We start from the raw sequence: 20,734 nt of genomic DNA on the forward strand, positions 1-20,734 counted from the left end.
TTCACTTTCAAAATGGTAAAGCAGGGCTATCTATCAATAATTTTGGTATCTAAAGTTTAAAACTCTAACACTAATTATTACAATTTTCCTTTGGGTCATCAGTAATCTAGATTTGGTCAACTAAGGTTTTTTGTTTGGGTCACATAGGTCTTTAAAATAGGACTTGATTCAGTTGCTTACAGGTTAATATTAAGAGGTTGTACATTAAAATCCAGAGAGTTTGTTTAGAAGTTAGAAAATCAAGAAAGTGGACCCACAAACTTGCGTAAAAATAACAGACTGGTATTGAGCAAATAGCTGTGCCTTTTAAGTTGGTGTCTGCTCTCCAACTCCTCACTCCACACATGCCCATTTCACACATTTATTTAGGCCACAGCCTGGGCTCGGCTGACATTTGTGTTTGTCATTCCTAACTTAGAAATAATTCAAGTCAGGGAATTAGATGTTACATCTGATTCCTTATAAGAATGAAATCTAAGTATATAGACATATTTCAATAGCATTTGATTCTGCACCAAACTATTACACTTATTAAATAAGAATATGTGACTACAGCCCCTAAATGGTATACAGTGGCATTTTTGGCACTGGATAAATATTTTGAGTAGTGTCTCTAAATTTAAGCGTTCAGGAACTAGTCATTTTTTAATCTTCCATTTTTAAGTGGTTGAGGATATTTTTTTTTAAGAAATGAAATACATAGTTCAGATGAAAATGGCTTGATATTTTTATGTTGTGCCTTCTGTCAGTATTTTGACAGATGGCTAGAGACCAAAATTTTGGGAGTTTCCTACAGAAGTTTATGGCACTACTGTTTAATCCTTTTATGCTCATAATTCTAAGTGCTTTGGTCTTCAGGAAGGTGCACAGCCTCTGAATTATTATACTAAGGGGAATGAGGAATTCTATGTTCAACAATTACATGTTAATTATGCAGAAGTTATTAGGTTATTAAGACATATTAATAATGAGTGCCCATATTTGAGATTCATAGTTGTTGTAGTTTTATAGCTCTTTCTTTTAGTAAGTAGAGGCTTGGTGCATTAGGCCATGGTGAATATTTCAATTCCGAGCTTGGCCTAAACATGACAATGGTGAAATGTCATAAAAGCGTTTGAATCCTATCAGTTAATGCTGAATACATCTGAACAATAACAAAAAAACTGCATTAAAGATTAGATACTTCGATTATTAAAAAAAACACTAAAGATGGGGAAATATAAAGGTAATGTAAAATGTTCTAGCAAATCCTTCTGTATTGTCATGCTGATTCATTCTTTTGAAGTTCACTATTATGGCACATTTTCAGCATCACTTTTTAAATAAGCTTCAAAAATAACTTCTACTCCATTACACGGGGAGGGGGAAGGGTAAGCTGGGACGAAGTGAGAGAGTGATATGGACTTATATGTACTACCAAATGTAAAATAGATAGCTAGTGGGAAGCAGCCGCATAGCACAGGGAGATCAGCTCGGTGCTCTGTGACCACCTAGAGGGGTGGGATAGGGAGGGTGGGAGGGAGACGCAAGAAGGAGGAGATATGGGGATATATGTATATGTATAGCTGATTCACTTTGTTATAAAGCAGAAACTAACACACCATTGCAAAGCAATTATACTCCAATAAAGGTGTTAAAAAAGATAAATAACTTCTAGAATTTAGAATTTATAGCTCCACGTATGTTATTTTTTCTGACTTCTAGATACACAGTTTGGTTACATTGGTCTCTTAGTTGTAAGACATATTATCTTACACATTCTTACAAGAATCTTGCAAGTTAAATGGATATCATCATCCACATATCCCAAAGAGGAAAACTGGGACGAGGAGAGATCAAATGACTTGATTAGGTACTCACGGTCAGAAGTGGAATGAAATACAGGTATATTTTTCTTCCCATTACACAGGGTTTACTTCTTTAGAACCATCATTTGTGCAAGTAACAATTGTGAAAGTTGTGAACCGGTCATCAGTTTTTGTGGGCAACAAACATTCTTGAATCAATGTTCATGCTTAAAATTTATGCCTTTGTTTAAAGATTCACATTTGGCTTGTTGTATAATTGAGAGTTCTCACAATCTGTTCTTGTCCATCTTGACTTCAATAGCAGTTGAGAAAACCCCAGAGGAAGATAAATAGGCAGTTTTATTCACCCACAATGAAATACACATTTTAGGTTATAATTTGTCCTATCAAGCCTAATCAGTGGCCACACAGTTGATTATGTAAAGGTAGAATTTTATCCAGTAACACTTGGTTTAATTGAAAGGGAGACATTTATTTTACTCAGCAATAGAAAGTCCAGTATTTCTTAGGACTACAATTTTATTCATTTAACTTCCTGGCAAAGGTCTGATTTGGTTAAAACCTTCTATAGCCAGAAAAGTAAAATGCAAGCATCCAGACACAAGAATCCAGAAGAACAATTTGATTTAACTTGCTATGCCCACATCTTATAATGGAACAATCTTCCGGAGGCGTTCATGAGGCTAGGAGGGCAGAATAAACCCTTTTTTTCTGATATAAATACAGGCAGCACTGCCATGTTTATGTAACAAATGGAAATCAGATTGTTCCTAGTTAATTAGTACCAAACGGTGGAAAACCTAACCTCTAATCTATTGCCAAACCGCTAGAACACAGCAAAAAGAAAACAGCACAGTCAAGTAACGGAAATTACTCAGTATATCTAAATGACTGTATAAAATGAAGACCCAACTTCTAAAACCAATGAAAAGATTTCCACAATTTCAGTATGATACAGAGGTATGTAATATATGTACTATCAAGGATATTTCATTTGCCAGAAAAGGAACCCAAGATTGAATCATTCAAGTGATATTTAGGAGACCTGTAAGCATTGTTTGTTAAGAACAAGTTTAAAAACAGCACGTCAGTTCACACATGAAAAAATGAAAAATAGGAGTAGTCCTTCATTCATTATGAGGAATTGGTTTTAAGTGAAAAAAGGGTTTGGGATATATACTAACAATATACATTTCTGTAGTTAGGAATGTCTTTTAATTTTAATCCTGAGCAAAAGAAAAAAAAAAGTATTTTGCTTTCCTTAGCTAGAACTAAATTACTCTATAATCTCACACTAAATTTTATACTGGGTGTATTAACTAAAACAATAAACAACAGTCCAAATGATGATAGAAAAAGAGTAAACTTTTAAACTCAAGTACTGTATCATGAGGCCAGACCTCTTCTTTGAATTCCAGATTTGAATATTCAAACTTTTAATTTATGTCTTCATCGGCCACCCAGTAGGCAGAAGTAACACGAACAAAAGTGAACTACTGATTGGTTATCACTCACCTCCCCCAAGTCACATCTATTTTCAAAAATGGCACCACCGCCTAGATGCTCGGGATAAAACCCTAAGGGGCAATCTTGACCCTCTTTTATTCTACAGTCCACGGCCAATCCATCAGTAAATCCTGCAAGTTCTACTTCCAAAATATATCAAGCTATTATATACATCATCCCCACTGATAGAATTCTAGGCCAATTTACTCTTCTCCTTCTCCTAGACTACTGAGATAGCTTCCTAGACAGTTTTGGGGACCTCAGTTTGGCCTCTTTACAGCCCATGGTGCATACAGCAGCCAGCTGATCCCCAAATCTGTTAAAAACCTTTGAGTAACTTCTCACTGCAATTAAAGAAAACAGACAAACATGGCCTACAGGGCCCTATAAAATCTAGCCTCTGACTCTCTTCAATTTTTTTGTCTCTTTGTCACTATGCTCCAGGCACAAAGTTCTTGTCACTGTTTTCAGCCCTTTGTATTAACTAACTTTTTTTTATTCAGGTCTCAGTTTAAATGCTACATTCTCAGAATGCACTTCCCAGATCACTGTCTCTAAAAAAAAGCTCCCATTCTCTTCAATTCTGCTCTATTATATTTTATTCATATTTACTCATTTGGATCTTATATAAGATCCAAATTTCTAAATTTATTTATTCATTTAGCTATGGGTTTATTACACATCTCCTTGTCTTTCCCCATACTATGTAAGTTTCATAGCAGCTGCAATTCATATACTGCTAAAACCCAAGGGCCTAGAATATCATATGGTCATATAAGATGTTTAACAAATGTGTTACAAGCTGCCATAACAGATCACAACTATATCAAATGTATGCAACTGGCAAATGTGAGAAAATAAAAATCAAAGTGATATGCATCTTAATACATAAAATATGTCACCAAGCTGCTGTTTCAAAATACCAGTGATGACTTAGTGGGACTAGGAAAAATAAAAACAAAACTAAAATTTACACAATTGTAAATTTTGAAAGAACTTTTTAGGATTCTTGAAGGTTTTCTTTAAAAGCTTGAACCTAAAATTAGTTTGCATCTTCAAAATAAATCAATGACCAATTCACACTGATGTACATAAGACATAAGTGGTTGGCAGGCTAGCACCTAAGAAATAGCAACCTTTCCTTCGAGTGCCTCTGAGGAGACTAGAGAAATACATCTATGTTCTCACCTACACAGTGACTCCTTAGAGTACAAAGGTTCTCCATCTGGAAGATTCTACTCAACAGGGCCTCACACTTTTCATCTATGATTTAATATAGAATAATTGGATCAATATCTATAAGACTGAAATTTCTTATTAGAAGACCTGATCCTTTGAACTATTGTTCTATGTTACAGAAATTCAGCTTTAACTTTGGACTGCTTACTAGGGTAGATGGCTGGTGATCTTTTAGTTATCTAATCAAATTTTACCAAAAATGTTTCTTATTTTTCTGATTCTTCCCGTAACTGACTTTATCTGCTACTTCATCACACACTGACAAGAAGAATAGCATCCATACCAGTAATTTACAAAATGTTCATTTTCTACATTACTTTCAATGCCACAAAACCCCCAAGATTCCATTCCGACTTTTGTTCTCTTTGCTCCCTCTTCTCAAAGAGACTATTTTAAGCTAAGATTAGAGATAAATCTTCTATTTTACTTTGACTAGCAGTTGCTTGATGTGGACTATATTGTGTCTGACTAGAAAATTCTGATATTTCAGAAAATTACTGTATTAAGTAAGTACTTATTTTTATGAACCACACTATAGTAGTAAATTATTTATAGAGAAACACTTCCAAATTGGAGTCGGCAAAAGAGTTACCTCTGTGCAACTTAGGAAAATTTGGCTCTCAAGAGAATTAAGGCCTGTTTTGGGCTGGTCATTTGTGAAGAGTCATCTGTCTTGGGGGTTCCTCTCACCATTACACACTGAAAACCCATCAAGAATCTAAAGACAAATTAATCCTATTAACAAACCCACCTATACTGTAATTTTGGTGTGCATAATGGCATTCATAATTTACTTCCATGCTCCTTCAATTAATATATTAATTGCTGCCTAATACTTTAAACAAACTGCTGAAAACTTTAGCAATTTTGGAGCATTCTAGTCTTCAGTCCTCTGAGAGAAAAACAAGAAAACAAACAAACAAACAAACAAACAAACAAAACCTACAGAATCTCATTTCCAGAGTTATAAGTCCAATAGTCATTTACTGTGCATGAATTTTGCTAGACTCTGTGAGGTACTTGGTGTCCTAGCTGTGTGTCCTGTAAAATTAATGCTCACATTTCATAAGAAAGAACGTATGCAAAACATTTCTAACTTTACAGAAATTTGCTTTACTGAAGGCCCATTGCAAGCTATTAAACAAGAGGTACATGTATTATAAATTTATATTTTAAATACTTGGAATTTTCATTATTTTTCAAGTTCAGTATCAATAGTTTGAATCATTAACAAACCTTCAGCAGAGTGGATATTTAAGAGCATGGCAATATTTCATACTTACTAAATAACTGTAGGTAATTTAATTTTATTTATTTTAGTTTATTTTTAATATCAGAAAAAAGGGAGATCATTTTAACAGGTTGAAATATAGATGGACTTAGTGTTATATTAATTTATTTCTCAGCTACATAACTAAAATTGAAAATGAAAGGCAAAAAAATATTTGTGCATATTCTCTTCAAAAAAATTTTAAAAACAAGTTAATAAATACCTATAACAGCATCTTCAAAACTATTTGAATTAATCAGGTATCGTTAGCAATTTAAAAATGTTGAGTTCACTTTCTTTTAAGCATCAAATTCTATTTTTTAATCTTAAAGAAGATGCATCAGCAATTTCGAAAATCACATAATGAGACTCTAGGAGCTGAAAAGTTATGAGACAAGTAATTTTTTTAAAGTTAAAATAAAGAGAAAATATAGACAAAGATATTACTATGACGAAAGAATATAAGTAGATTGCAAAGTTATAATTTGAGCTAGTTGCATAATGATCAATAAGGCAATAAATTTTCTGCACATGTGTATTAAGTGCAAAAGAATGATTTAGAGAAAATTACTTCTCTTTTTTTAGTTCAACCTTTTAGTTATAGTCTTTTAAGCATTCTGTTGAGACATAGTGCTGAGACGAACATGATGCCTATGATAATTATTAAATGACAACTTTAGGAGAGTTAATCCATTCTAATAATTGGCTATTTGAATAATTTTATTGTTTTTTATATAACTGACTCTACCTGTGAGAATTGCTGAATAAATGAATATACTCACGTATAGTCTGTGCTCATTTACGTACCAAATTTCAAGCTCACAGCTTGTTAACGGCTACCTAGGCCAGAGGGTCCAGGAAACTGAAGAGAGTGTTATTTCTTCATTCTTCCTGCCCTTTGCCATTTCTGAAGCTGACTTGGTAACCATGTGAGATCACCAGTGCACACACATAACCCCAACCCTGACCCACCTTCTCAGTTGTCCCAGTGCTAGTCTAGGGCAGTGTCTGCTTTCAGGAGATAAAAGGCAGATGTGCTGTCCTATCAACATGTCCCAAACCTCTCTGCTCTTCCCAAATCTACCATGCCCCTTGACATGATACCTCTAGCTCTCTTTCTAGAGAAAGAAGATACATAATGAATAAGCTTTGGTTTTGCATCCAAAATGGTGATGGATCTTATTTTTACTCCTTTGTAAACGTAAAGACTGAAGTAAAGCTACTTTTCATATGCAATGAATTCCAGCAAAAACTACCTTATTAAGACTGATTGAAAAAGTAACTTCTCCTTCATTTATCTTTATACTCCTAATTTGTTTCACAGGATGGCTTACAAGACATTCAACAAGACCTAAAAAATGTTGCTCCATTTGGGACTGAAGGTTGAAGAGTTTGAGCTGATGCTCTGTTCCTTGTGATGGGGAAGGCAAGAAAATATCATCATCTTGATGAGAAGCAAATAATGATCATAGTAAAGACAAAAAACAGGGAGCGGTATTATAATAAAGCCAGAACTTGAAAAGGATACTCCGGCACCTCACTGTGCATTACAGAGGTACACTGTGCAACATTGGAACCTCACTCCCAACCTCTCTCACCTTGGCTGTCTCAACCCCACTGTCACAAACTATATGCCAAGCAATGGAAATACAAACTGTTTCCGTGTGGAAGATGGAAAAGTGTGAGTTTAGAAGACAAAATAGTTTTTTGACCCGTTTCCATGGCACACCAAATTTAAAACCCAAAATGTAACCTCTTACAGAAACATTCTTCATGGTAATGAACTGGTGAAATAGTCTAATAGTAGATAGCAATAAATATATTTATATACATATATATACCAAGGAGTTTTTGTTGAGTTAGCCTAGAGACTGAACCAAAATCGACTTGCAAATGAAAATTTGCAACAAAAATTCTCTTCAGAAGTTTGTAAATGCTATAATTGTGTTTCAGTTCATAGTATCATGCCAAAAGTTACATATTAAAATTTCTAAATGTAAAATAAAATATACATTTTAATGGAGAATATCGGTACAGATGATTCTAAAAGAGAATAAAATTCCTAAGTATATTTTGCCTAGAAAAAAATATCAACTGTTTTAAATTCTATCTCCCCCCAAAAAATTCCCTTAGCCAAAATCACAAAATAATGGCATCATACCTTAAGATGAGAAAATGATTTCAAATCTGTGATAAACCAAAAGTAAATAATTTAACTATAAAAATATTGAGTGTTGTCTACAGAGACTACCACTGATTTTAGTGTGTGAAATATAACTCTGTCACTCCCAGTAGGAGCCCTTGCTATGTAATATAAGAAACCAATTCGATCGTGTTAACAGTCCAGCTTCTATAATGAAGTTCAGTACTCCAAGGGCAGATTGGCTTCAGTCATTAAAACAACTTCAGTAAATAGTAATCAATTGGAATGAAAGAAGATTATGTCACAAAGAGGAAAAGACCAAACTGAGGGCTGAATTATTCTAGAAAAGAGAAAAGAGCAACATGGAAAAACAACTCTGATCTGAGCTATCTAGGTAATTTTAACATTTAAATTAACCTTATTTAGCACCTTGTATCTCTATCTACATTTAGTTTAAAATGACTGATCCCAGAGTGTTATTTGAAATACTGAAGAGTTGATGATCCAGACATGTTTTATCACCATGAAATCTTATTTCTAAGGAAAAGATGCACGTATTCTATATACTTACTGGAGATGTTGATACTTGGGTTATTCTCAACTGGTTTTCCAAATCCTGTACTTTGTTTTTAAGTTCCATATTTTCTGTTTCTAAGTCTTGAATCTAAAAAGCAAATGATTATTGAATAATCTTCAGACATTTGTTCTTGGAAAATATTGGCTGCTAAATTGGCTATATTAATGAATAGGATTTCATATTATTTAAAATTTTAATGTATTCTTTTGTGCATGGGGAGAAATTTATTTGATAAAGCTTGGGATATATCATAGAATTCTAGGTCACTGGAAAGACATATTATTAATTTTAAAATATGTTTTTATGTGTGTGCAAATTTCATGATTCTAATACCTCATCTCTGTGTTTTCTTGTAGCGCTGTGCAATCTGTACCCATAATCTTGGAGTATAACCGCAAGACAGTGAAACTTGCTTATGATGATTTTGAAGAGAGTGGAGAAAGGGTGTAATTTAATTATAAAGGAATCTGATCTGCATGGGAAACCACTTACCCAGCATCTGCTGCTTCTGCTGCTCTGATCCCCATGAGAAGCATCAGGAAGTGAAGCAAAGTCACATGAGAACACTAAGTTCTTGTGGGAATTCAATATAAAATGGTTAAAAACTGTGCAGGGGATCAGGAACGAAAAATTATAGGAACACAGTGAAAGCAGTTCCAATCAGTGTGGGGGGAATTTAATGGCAGGCCTTCTAAATTTGTTTGATGATATGCAAGTTTCCCTGTACTTACATCACATAAATGTGAAATAACAAGCTTAGTTTACTCACTCTTTTCTGTAACACTGCAATCTGTTTTCTTGTTTCAACATCTTTTCCTCCAGATTCTAGAAATTTCCTGTACGCCAGGTCAAATGCTTGGCCAATTGTTAAAGTTATCTCTTCAGCCTTTGTAAAAACCAAACAAAGATTTGCATTTTAATAATAATATGTCAGACTATTCTTTGAATCAAGAAAAACGGTAACATGAGGTATTTCAAAAGGGCAATGTCTAGGGGTAGACGTGTAGTAAATGAGCAAAGTAGTCTATGCTAACATAATAATTCAAAGCCTACCCATGCACAACATAAAAAAGAAATGTTTTGGCAATTAAATGAATAGCTGTTGAAGTTGGAAGCAAGAGTCCTATCCAACTTCTCATCTCTTTTATCATAGCATTTTTTCCCCTAGTTTGTTTTCCTTCTTCAAATATTTAGTGCCTATTAAATAAAAGCATAGTGCCAACTGCAGTTTTTCTTGTTTTTCTTGTTGCTTTGATACTTATTTCCTTTTCTTAGTGAGGAGGGTTTATTGAGCCTGGCAGTAACTTGAATGAGGTTGGCTGGGTGGTGTCTGTGGAAAACCTGATGGATGCCCTCTCTAAAGGAAGCAACTGCTTGCTACTCAGTTCCAGTTAATTTCTGGCTTGTGGAAATGAACAATTCCAACCCAGAGTTGTCGATTTTAAATATGTGAGATGAGGTCAGAAATCTGGATATTCATATGGAAAGCTCCCAATTTTAAGTGACAGTAAACAATATTTTTGTAAAACACAGTGCCGACTGAACATAATATAGCTGTCACCTGAATTTGGCCTCATAAACAATTATCAGTCTCTGGTCTATTAACTAGAAACTGCCACAAATATCCTAAGTCCACCAGTTCATTCCTTCTCCATTGATATCTCAACTGGTATCACAGTGTCTTACTGGGAACAGTGTAAACAGTAAATAAAGATTTATTTACTTTATTAACATTATAAAGAAGTTTGGTAAAGGCATTAATTGATTTAATGCATCAGAAATATTTCATATTTAATATAACACCTCCAGATGACATAACAACTGGTAGCAACATTAAATCTCGAAAATGCCCTGCTTTCACTAATCTATTGCAAATCCTAAAATTTTGTGATTCCTAGGTGCGACCTAAATTGAAAATATGCTTTATTAATAAAGCTTAGATTACTTAAGACACTGTTATTTTTGTAGTTCACTATTTGTTTAAAAAGGCGTTTAGCTATAAAAAATATTTATAGTGTTTAACCCAACAAACCAAAAAATGCAAAATATATGCCTAAAATTATATATGAGGACTATCTGTCTTACAACAAAGATGGAAAAGAAAAAAAGCTATATTAAGGAATACTAAATAATACTAAAAAGTTAAAATGAGTTCAATGTGTCTTCTTAATAAGACAATGTGTTTTCCTCAAATATTCAACGTGTACAGGACAGAAAATTGTTTAAACGGTAATATGGTTGATTCATCACTAATAACATTTGACTTCATTATTAATTATTTGTTTACAATAATAATTTTTTAAAATCCATAGTCTCTTTTTATGGTAAGACATGTCTTTTTAATTAAGATAGCATTTAGCTCCCTGGTAAATATTCTCCATATATTACCTCACTTGCTTCTCATGACTCTGTGAGATGGGGGTTATTATTATTCCCACAATACTTATGCAACTGCAATTCTGTGAGGTTGTATAACTTGCCTAAAATCTGATAATTAGTTAGAGGAGAACCTGGATTCAAATTCAGAATATCTGACTCTACAAGCCTCACACTTTTTGGGGGTAGGGGATAAAATTTATATATAATGAAATGCACAGACCATAATTGTACAATCAGGTGTGTTTTGACACATGTGTTTTGATACCTATATAACCACTATATCATTAAAGATATGGAATATTTCTATCATCCTTGAAAGTTCTCCTATGCCTACCTCTAGTCAAATCGCATTTCTTACGGGTAACCGTTGCTCAAATTTCTCACCATAGATCAGTTTTACCTGTCCTTGTATCTATAAAAGTGGGCCATACTTTATATATTCTTTTGTATCGGTCTTCTTTTTTAGTTTCTCAGATGTTACATGTATCATTCGTTTTATTGCTGATTACTTTCCATCCAGTGAATATACCACAAATGATTTTTCACTTTTCTATCAAGGGACGTTTCTGGTGTTTTCAGTCCTGAGTTATAAATAAAGCTGTTACAAACATTCTTGTAAAATCTTTTTGTGGACATATGTTTTCATATATCTGGGTAAATACCTAGAAAGAATACCTTTCTAGGTATTTAAATCATAGGATGGGTCTATGTTTAACATTATAAGAAACTGCCAAACTGCTTTCCAAAGTACCATTGTACATACCCACCAGCAGTAAAAGAGTTCTAGTTGCTCCACATTCTCACCAACATCAGATATTGATATCTTTTTAATTTAGTCATTTTACTGGATGAGTAATGCTATTGCAATGTATTTGTAACCTGAATTTCCCTGTTGAATAGTATATTAGCCCAGTTTCATGTAATCATTGGCCTTTGTTATCCGCTCATTATGAACTCCCTGTAGAAGACAGTCTCTTGCCCATTTTTTATTAGTTTTTTTGTCTTTTTATTACTGATATTTAGTTCTTTATATATTCTGGATACAAACTCTTTTTCGGATATATGTATGTGACTTGCCATTTCACTTTATAATACTGTTTATAGATTAATAGAAAATGTTTATTTTTGATTAAGTCCCATGTATCATGTTTTTCTCCTGCTATGTTTAGTGCTTTTGGGGTCATTTCTAAGAAATCATTGTCTACTCAAAGTTCATAGAGAGATTCTCCTATGTTTAATGAAAGTTTTGCAGCAGGCTATAAAAGCTTCTACTTTTATATCTATTATCCATCTCAAGTTATTTTTATGTAGCATAAGTAAGAACTAATTTTTAAGTATTATTTTTTCATATATTTAGCTAGTTGTTCCAATACCAATTATCAAAGGCTTCTTTTCTCCATTATTGTCTTGTCACATTTGTGGAAAAATCAATTGCCCACGTATGTGTGGATATTTCTGGTCTCTACAATCTAGTTTGTTTATTATTTATCTATCATTACATCAATATCACCTGATCTTGATAACGATTTCTTTGAAGTACCCTGTGAAAGCAGGTAAAATGTGTCTTCCAACTTTGGTCTTTTCTTTCAAGATTAATTTCTCTATTCTGCACTGTTTTATATTACCATATTAAAAACAAATTTTCTATTTCTACCAAAAATCCCATTGTGATTTTGGTAAGGATTGTATTGAATATACAGATCAATTTGGTGGAATTGACCACTTAACTAAATTGAGCATTCCAACCTATAAATATGGTATCTCTCTCCCATTATTTTAGGTCTTCTTTAATTTCTGCAATAGTTTGTCGACTTCAGCATATCTTCTTCAAAAAATCCTAATTATTTCATGTTTGTTGAGCTTTAGTAAACAGATTCTTATTTTTTTTCTAGTAGACAGAAACAATTAATTTTTGTATATTAACCTTGTATCTTGTGATTAAATTTGCTTCATAATTATAGTAATTTGTAGATTTCACAGGACTTTCTTTGTAAAAATTCACATTACATCTGTGAAAAAGATAGTTTTACTTTTTTTCCCAATCTTTATGCCTCTTGTTTCTTTTACTAACTATTCACCAAGACATCTAATACCAGGCTAAACAGAGGTGAGAATAAGCACCCTTGCCCTGTTCCCAATCTTAAAGGAAAGCATTCAATAATTCACCATTAATTTTGATGTCACCTGCAGGATTTTTAACGTGCTTATTGGAATAAGAAACATCCCTTTTTCTCCTAGGATATTGTGAATTTTATCATCAATTGGATTGAATTTTGTGCTTTTTCTGCATCTATGTGATAATTTTTTTTCATAGAACTTAGTGAAACTATCTGGATCTGTTATTTTACTTGTCAAGAGATTTTAAAAAATATTTAATTATACATATATTCAGATTTGTTATTTCCTCAGTTCCGTTAAATGGAGTTTTTCAAATATTCATCAATTTCATCTTACTTGCCAAATTTACTGGCACAATAGTTATATAATATTTCTCTCTGTATCCTTTTAAAGACTGTAGCATCTGTACTTATACCCACTCTTGTTTCTGGTATTGGTAATTTGTGCTTTCCTTTATTTTTGTCCTTGATCTGTCTTTTTAGAGGATCCTTATTGAAGAACCAACTTTTGGTTTATTAATTTTCTTTATTGTGTTTTCAACATCATCGATTCTATTATTTATTATTATTATTTTTACCTTTTACTTTGTTTTAAATTTGTTCTTATTCTAACTCCTCAAGATCAAGAGCATGATGATTACTTTTAATCTTTTTATCTTTTCTCATAGAAGCATTTAAAGCTATAAATATCCCTCTAAGAACTGCTTTAACTGTCTTTTACAAATTTTGATATTTTGTATTTTGTTGCTATTCAGATAAAAATAATATAATTCCTCTTGTGACCTTTCTCTGAGCTATTATTACGTGAAGTGTGTTTTGATTTAAAACATTTTGACAATTTGTAGTCAGAGAATATACTCTGTAAAATTTTCAATTTTGAAGTTTACTGAGTCTTAAAATATGGTCCAGGATATAAAGGATCTTTGTAAACATTCAACTGCACTCAAAAAGAAAGTATACTCTGGAGAAGCAAGAAGAACTACAATCCTGCAGCCTGTGGAACAAAAAGCACATTCACAAAAAGATAGACAAGATGAAAAGGCAGAGGGCTATGTAACAGATGATGGAACAAGATAAAACCCCAGAAAAACAACTAAATGAAGTGGGGATAGGCAACCTTCCAGAAAAAGAATTCAGAACAATGATAGTGAAGATGATCCAGGACCTCGGAAAAAGAATGGAGGCAAAGATCAAGAAGACGCAAGAAATGTTTAACAAAGACCTAGAAGAATTAAAGAACAAACAAACAGAGATGCACAATACAATAACTGAAATGAAAACTACACTAGAAGGAATCAATAGCAGAAAAACTGAGGCAGAAGAACGGATAAGTGACCTGGAAGACAGAATGGTGGAATTCACTGCTGTGGAACAGAATAAAGAAAAAAGAATGAAAAGAAATGAAGACAGCCTAAGAGACCTCTGGGACAACATTAAATGCAACAACATTCGCATTATAGGGGTCCCAGAAGGAGAAGAGAGAGAGAAAGGACTAGAGAAAATATTTGAAGAGATTATAGTCTAAAACTTCCCTAACGTGGGAAAGGAAATAGCCACCCAAGTCCAGGAAGTGCAGTGAGTTCCATACAGGATAAACCCAAGGAGAAACACGCCAAGACACATAGTAATCAAATTGTCAAAATTAAAGACAAATAAAAATTATTGAAAGCAGCAAGGGAAAAACGACAAATAACATACAAGGGAACTCCCATAAGGTTAACAGCTGATTTCTCAGGAGAAACTCTACAAGCCAGAAGGGAGTGGTATGATATACTTAAAGTGATGAAAGGGAAGAACCTACAACCAAGATTACTCTAACTGGCAAGGATCTCATTCAGATTCAATGGAAAAATCCAAAGCTTTACAGACAAGCAAAAGCTAAGAGAATTCATCACCACCAAACCAGCTCTACAACAAATACTAAAGGAACTTCTCTAAGTGGGAAACACAAGAGAAGAAAAGGACCTACAAAAACAAACCCAAAACAATTAAGTAAATGGTCATAGGAACATACATATCGATAATTACCTTAAATGTGAACAGATTAAATGCTCCAACCAAAGGACACAGGCTTGCACCTGTGTCTAACGTTACACCTAAAGGAACTAGAGAAAGAAGAACAAACAAAACACAAAGTTAGTAGAAGGAAAGAAATCATAAATATCAGAGCAGAAATAAATGAAATAGAAACAAAGAAAACAATAGCAAACATCAATAAAACTAAAAGCTGGTTCTTTGAGAAGATAAACAAAATTGATAAACCATTAGCCAGACTCATCAAAAAAAAAGAGGGAGAGGACTCAAATCAATAAAATTAGAAATGAAAAAGGGGAAGTTACAACAGACACCACGGAAATACAAAGCATCCTAAAAGACTACTACAAGCAACTTTATGCCAATAAATTGGACAACCTAGAAGAAATGGACAAATTCTTAGAAAGGTATAACCTTCCAAGACTGAACCAGGAAGAAATAGAAAATATGAACAGACCAATCACAAGTAATGAAATTGAAACTGTGATTAAAAATCTTCCAACAAACAAAAGTCCAGGACCAGATGGCTTCACAGGTGAATTCTATCAAACATTTAGAGAAGAGCTAACACCGATCCTTCTCAAACTCTTCCAAAAAATTGCAGAGGAAGGAACACTCCCAAACTCATTCTATGAGGCCACCATCACCCTGGTACCAAAACCAGACAAACGTACTACAAAAAAAAAAAAAAAAAATTACAGACAAATATCACTGAGGAATATAGATGCAAACATCCTGAACAAAATACTAGCAAACAGAATCCAACAACACATTAAAAGGATCATACACAATGATCAAGTGGGATTTATCCCAGGGATGCAAGGATTCCTCAATATATGCAAATCAATCAACGTGATACACCATATTAACAAACTGAAGAATAAAAACCATATGATCATCTCAATAGATGCAGAAAAACCTTTTGACAAAATTCAACACCCATTTTCGATAAAAACTCTCCAGAAAGTGGGCATAGAGGGAACCTACCTCAACATAATAAAGGCCATATACGACAAACCCACAGCAAACATCATTCTCAATGGTGAAAAACTAAAAGCATTTCCTCTAAGATCAGGAACAAGACAAGGATGTCCACTCTCACCACTATTATTCAACATAGTTTTGGAAGTCCTAGCCACGGCAATCAGAGAAGAAAAAGAAATAAAAGGAATACAAACTGGAAAAGAAGAAGTAAAGCTGTCACTGTTTGCAGATGACATGATACTATACATAGAGAATCCTAAAAATGCTACCAGCTAATCAATGAATTTGGTAAAGTTGCAGGATACAAAATTAATACACAGAAATCTCTTGCATTCCTATACACTAATGATGAAAAACCTGAAAGAGAAATTAAGGAAACACTCCCATCTACCATTGCAACAAAAAGAATAAAATACCTAGGAATAAACCTACCTAGGGAGACAAAAGGCCTGTATACAGAAAACTATAAGACACTGATGAAAGAAATTAAAGATGATACCAACAGATGGAGAAATATACCATGTTCCTGGATTGGAAGAATCAATATTGTGAAAATGACTATACTGCCCAAAGCAATCTACAGATTCAATGCAATCCCTATCAAATTACCAATGGCATTTTTTTATGGAACTAGAACAAAAAATCTTAAAATTTGTATGGAGACACAGAAGACCCCGAATAGCCAAAGCAGTCTTGAGGGTAAAAAACGGAGCTGGAGGAATCAGACTCCCTGACTTCAGACTATACTAGAAAGCTACAGTAATCAAGACAATATGGTACTGGCACAAAAACAGAAACATAAATCAATGGAACAAGATAGAAAGCCCAGAGATAAACCCACGCACCTATGGTCAACTAATCTATGACAAAGGAGGCAAGGATATACAATGGAGAAAAGACAGTCTTTTCAATAAGTGGTGCTGGGAAAACTGGACAGCTACATGTAAAAGAATGATATTAGAACACTCCCTAACACGATACACAAAAATAAACTCAAAATGGATTCGAGACCTAAATGTAAGACCGGACACTATAAAACTCTTAGAGGAAAACATAGGAAGAACACTCTTTGACATAAATCACAGCAAGATATTTTTTTACCCACCTCCTAGAGTAATGGAAATAAAAACAAAAATAAACAAATGGGACCTAATGAAATTTCAAAGCTTTTGCACAGCAAAGGAAACCATAAACAAGACCAAAAGACAACCCTCAGAATGGGAGTAAATATTTGCAAACGAATCAACGGACAAAGGATTAATCTCCAAAATATATAAACAGCTCATGTAGCTCAGTATTAAGAGAAACAAACAATCTAATCCAAAAATGGGCAGAAGACCTAAATAGACATTTCTCCAAAGAAGACATACAGATGGCCAAGAAACACATGAAAAGCTGCTCAACATCACTAATTATTAGAGAAATGCAAATCAAAACTACAGTGAGGTATCACCTCACACCAGTTAGAATGGGCATCATCAGAAAATCTACAAACAACAAATGCTGGAGAGGGTGTGGAGAAAAGGGAACCCTCTTGCACTGTTGGTGGGAATGTAAACTGATACAGCCACTATGGAGAACAGTATGGAGGTTCCTTAAAAAACTAAAAATAGAATTACCATATGATCCAGCAATCCCCACTACTGGGCATATACCCAGAGAAAACCATAATTCAAAAAAGACACATGCACCCCAATGTTCATTGCAGCACTATTTACAATAGCCAGGTCAGGGAAGCAACCTAAATGCCCATTGACAGACGAATGGATAAAGAAGTTGTGGTACATACATACAATAGAATATTACTCAGCCATAAAAACTAACGAAATTGAGTCATTTGTTGAGACATGGATGGATCTAGAGACTGTCATACAGAGTGACGTAAATCAGAAGGAGAAAAACAAATATCGTATATTAACGCATGTATGTGGAACCTAGAAAAATGGTACAGGTGAACCGGTTTACAGGGCAGAAGTTGAGAGACAGATGTAGAGAACAAACGTATGGACACCAAGGGGGGAAAGCAGCGGGGGCGTGGGGGTGGTGGTGTGCTGAATTGGACGATTGGGATTGACATGTATACACTGATGTGTATAAAATTGATGACTAATAAGAACCTGCTGTATAAAAAAATAAATAAAATTAAATTAAAACATTAAAAAAAAGTATACTCTGCTGTTGCTTGGGATAATGTTCTAACATGTCAATTAGATCAAAGTGGTGGATATTATTTTTTCATTTTGTTAAGTTTATTTTTTTCTATTTGCTCTGTCAATTGCTGAGAATGGCATTAACATCTATGACTATGGGTGTCAATTTGTCTTTTTCTTCCTGTAATTGTTAGATTTTCTCCTTCATTTCTTAAAAATCAGTGTTATTAAATGAAACACAGTGGTCGTTTAATCACTGTGGGCTCTATCTCTTAATGTCTGGTAATATTCCTTGCCTTGGAGTCACCTTTTGATATGAGTATAGCCACAGCAACTTTCTCACACTTATTGCTTGCATGGCATATGTCTATTCAATCTTTTGTTTTTTACCTATATTTTTCTTTACATTTAAAGTGTGTGTTTTCTAGAGACCAAACAGTTGGTCATTTTAAAATTGCTGTCTGATAATCTCAGCCTTTGATTGGTATATTTTTACATTTACGTTGTTCTTTATTTTCTATTTGGTCCACCTGCTTTTATGTTGCTGTTCTTTTCCTGCCTTCTTTAAATTTCATTTAAAAAAATTAGTTTTCCATTATATGTTCTCTATAGGCTTTTAGCTATACGCATTTGAATGACTTTTAGTGGATTGCTCTAGTGATTACAATACGCATCCTTAAGTTACCAGAGTCCACTTAGAGTTAATATGGTATCATTTCACATAAATAATAACAACCTTGAAATAGTGTAAGTCTATTAAGTCCAATAGTATACATCCTTTGTGCTATTACTGTCATTTGTTAACATCATGATACAAGGCTACAGTTTTTGCTTTAACCAGTTCTTTTTTAAAGAATGGACAGACATTTAGTCACAATTTTTCCAGAGCTTTTTTTTCTTTATCTTTTTTGCACATTTGAATTTCCTTTTTGTGTCATTTCCCTTTGGGTTAAAGAACTTCCTTTAGCATACCTTGAAGCACAGTTCTGCTAGTAATAAATCACTCCAGTTTCATTTATCTCAAAATATTTTGACTTAAATTTTGAGCCTTCAATGGGTGTAAAACTCTGTTATGACATCTCTTTACTTTATGCATGTTAAAGGTATTGTTATATTCTCCTCTGGCTTCTACTGATACTAATGAAAAGTCAGCTGCCATTCATACTACTTTTTTATCTGTATGTAAAGATATGTCTTTTTAAAATTTTTCTGGATGATTTCAAGATCCATTCATTCCCCCAATCATTCTCTTGCTCTCTCTTTCTCTCTCCAACTCTCTTATAGATAGTCTGTGATATAATTACAGGTAGTTTTCTTTATAATTTATTCAGCTTGAAGTTTGTCAAGTTTCTCAAATCTGTAAATTGACAATTTTCACCAAATTTGGGAATTCTTCAGCCAGTACTTTTTTTCTTTCCTACTTTCTCTCTCCTGTCTTCTTGTGATTTTTGTTTCACATATGTTAGAACTCTATCTTGTCCAGCAGGTGATTATGGCTCTGTTATTCAATATTATTATTATTATTTATTTTCTCTGTTCGTTTGATTGGATAATTTCTCTCATCTATCTTCCAGATTACTGACCATTTTTTCTGCCATCCTAAATCTGATGTTAAGCTTATTTTTTTTCTTTTCAGTTATTCTACCTAACCATTTAATTATTTTTTATATTTGCTATTTCTATGCTGAAATTTTCATGTTTACTTATTACTACCTTCTTTTCCTTTAATTTCCTGAATACATGTATAACCCACATTAAAGTCTTTGACCATTACAGATAAATTTAAAGTTTCCTTTAGATCTTTAACTTTAATCTTGGCCCCCGCTAGTCTTCATGGAGGTAACAACTATAAGATGTTTATCATTCTGGAGGTTATGGGTTTTGCATATATTTACACATATGTATATGTTTACATATGCTGTAAGGGTATAATAATACTAAAGTTTGATTATGGGAGCAACCTGTAAGTCTAAAATTCCTCATTATATATTAAGTTCAGTTACATCAGTTATATTAATTTCACCTATAATATTAAATATTAATCATATTAACTTTGCAAGAAACACAATGTTCTATATTAGAAAATAATTATTTATTGCCATAAACATGTAATATAAGCTATTAAAATTCATCTAATATCATATCCACAAATCTATGACAGAAATGACATACTCTAATGGTTTTTCACTGGCTGTTTAGAATAAAAACATTTTGGTTATATATGAGTCTGATAGCAAAAAAAAAAAAAAAAAAAATCCCCAATCCTACTAAGTTAAAGAAGTTTCCTTCTTTTCCTATTTTTCTGAGATTTTTTAACCATGAACGGGGGTTGATTATTTTCAAATATTTTTTAAAACATTGATAGGATCATATACTTTTCTTCTTTAGCCTGTTAATATGGTTAATTATACTGCTGGATTTTTTATGCTGAATAAAACTTACATCCCAGGAACAAACTCTACTTGGTCTTGGTGTATAATTCTTTTATATATTGCTGAATTATATTTAATATTGTGTTAGAAATTTT

General features: G+C 33.2%; 1 protein-coding gene across 6 annotated transcripts in view; it reads right to left on the minus strand.

The window, feature by feature from the left end:
* The window catches only part of GULP1 (GULP PTB domain containing engulfment adaptor 1), a 257,106-nt gene that overhangs the window by 15,329 nt on the left and 221,043 nt on the right, over positions 1-20,734 (minus strand). For all 6 annotated transcript variants that reach the window (XM_068543865.1, XM_068543861.1, XM_068543864.1 and 3 more), the window contains exons 8-9: positions 9,313-9,429; positions 8,538-8,630 (exon numbers count right to left, since the gene is read on the minus strand). In XM_068543865.1, coding sequence (XP_068399966.1) covers positions 8,538-8,630; positions 9,313-9,429 — 210 coding nt within the window. The remainder of the gene's footprint in view (positions 1-8,537; positions 8,631-9,312; positions 9,430-20,734) is intronic.

This window comes from Eschrichtius robustus, chromosome 5 (genome assembly GCF_028021215.1).
Source record: "Eschrichtius robustus isolate mEscRob2 chromosome 5, mEscRob2.pri, whole genome shotgun sequence".
NCBI lineage: Eukaryota > Metazoa > Chordata > Mammalia > Artiodactyla > Eschrichtiidae > Eschrichtius > Eschrichtius robustus.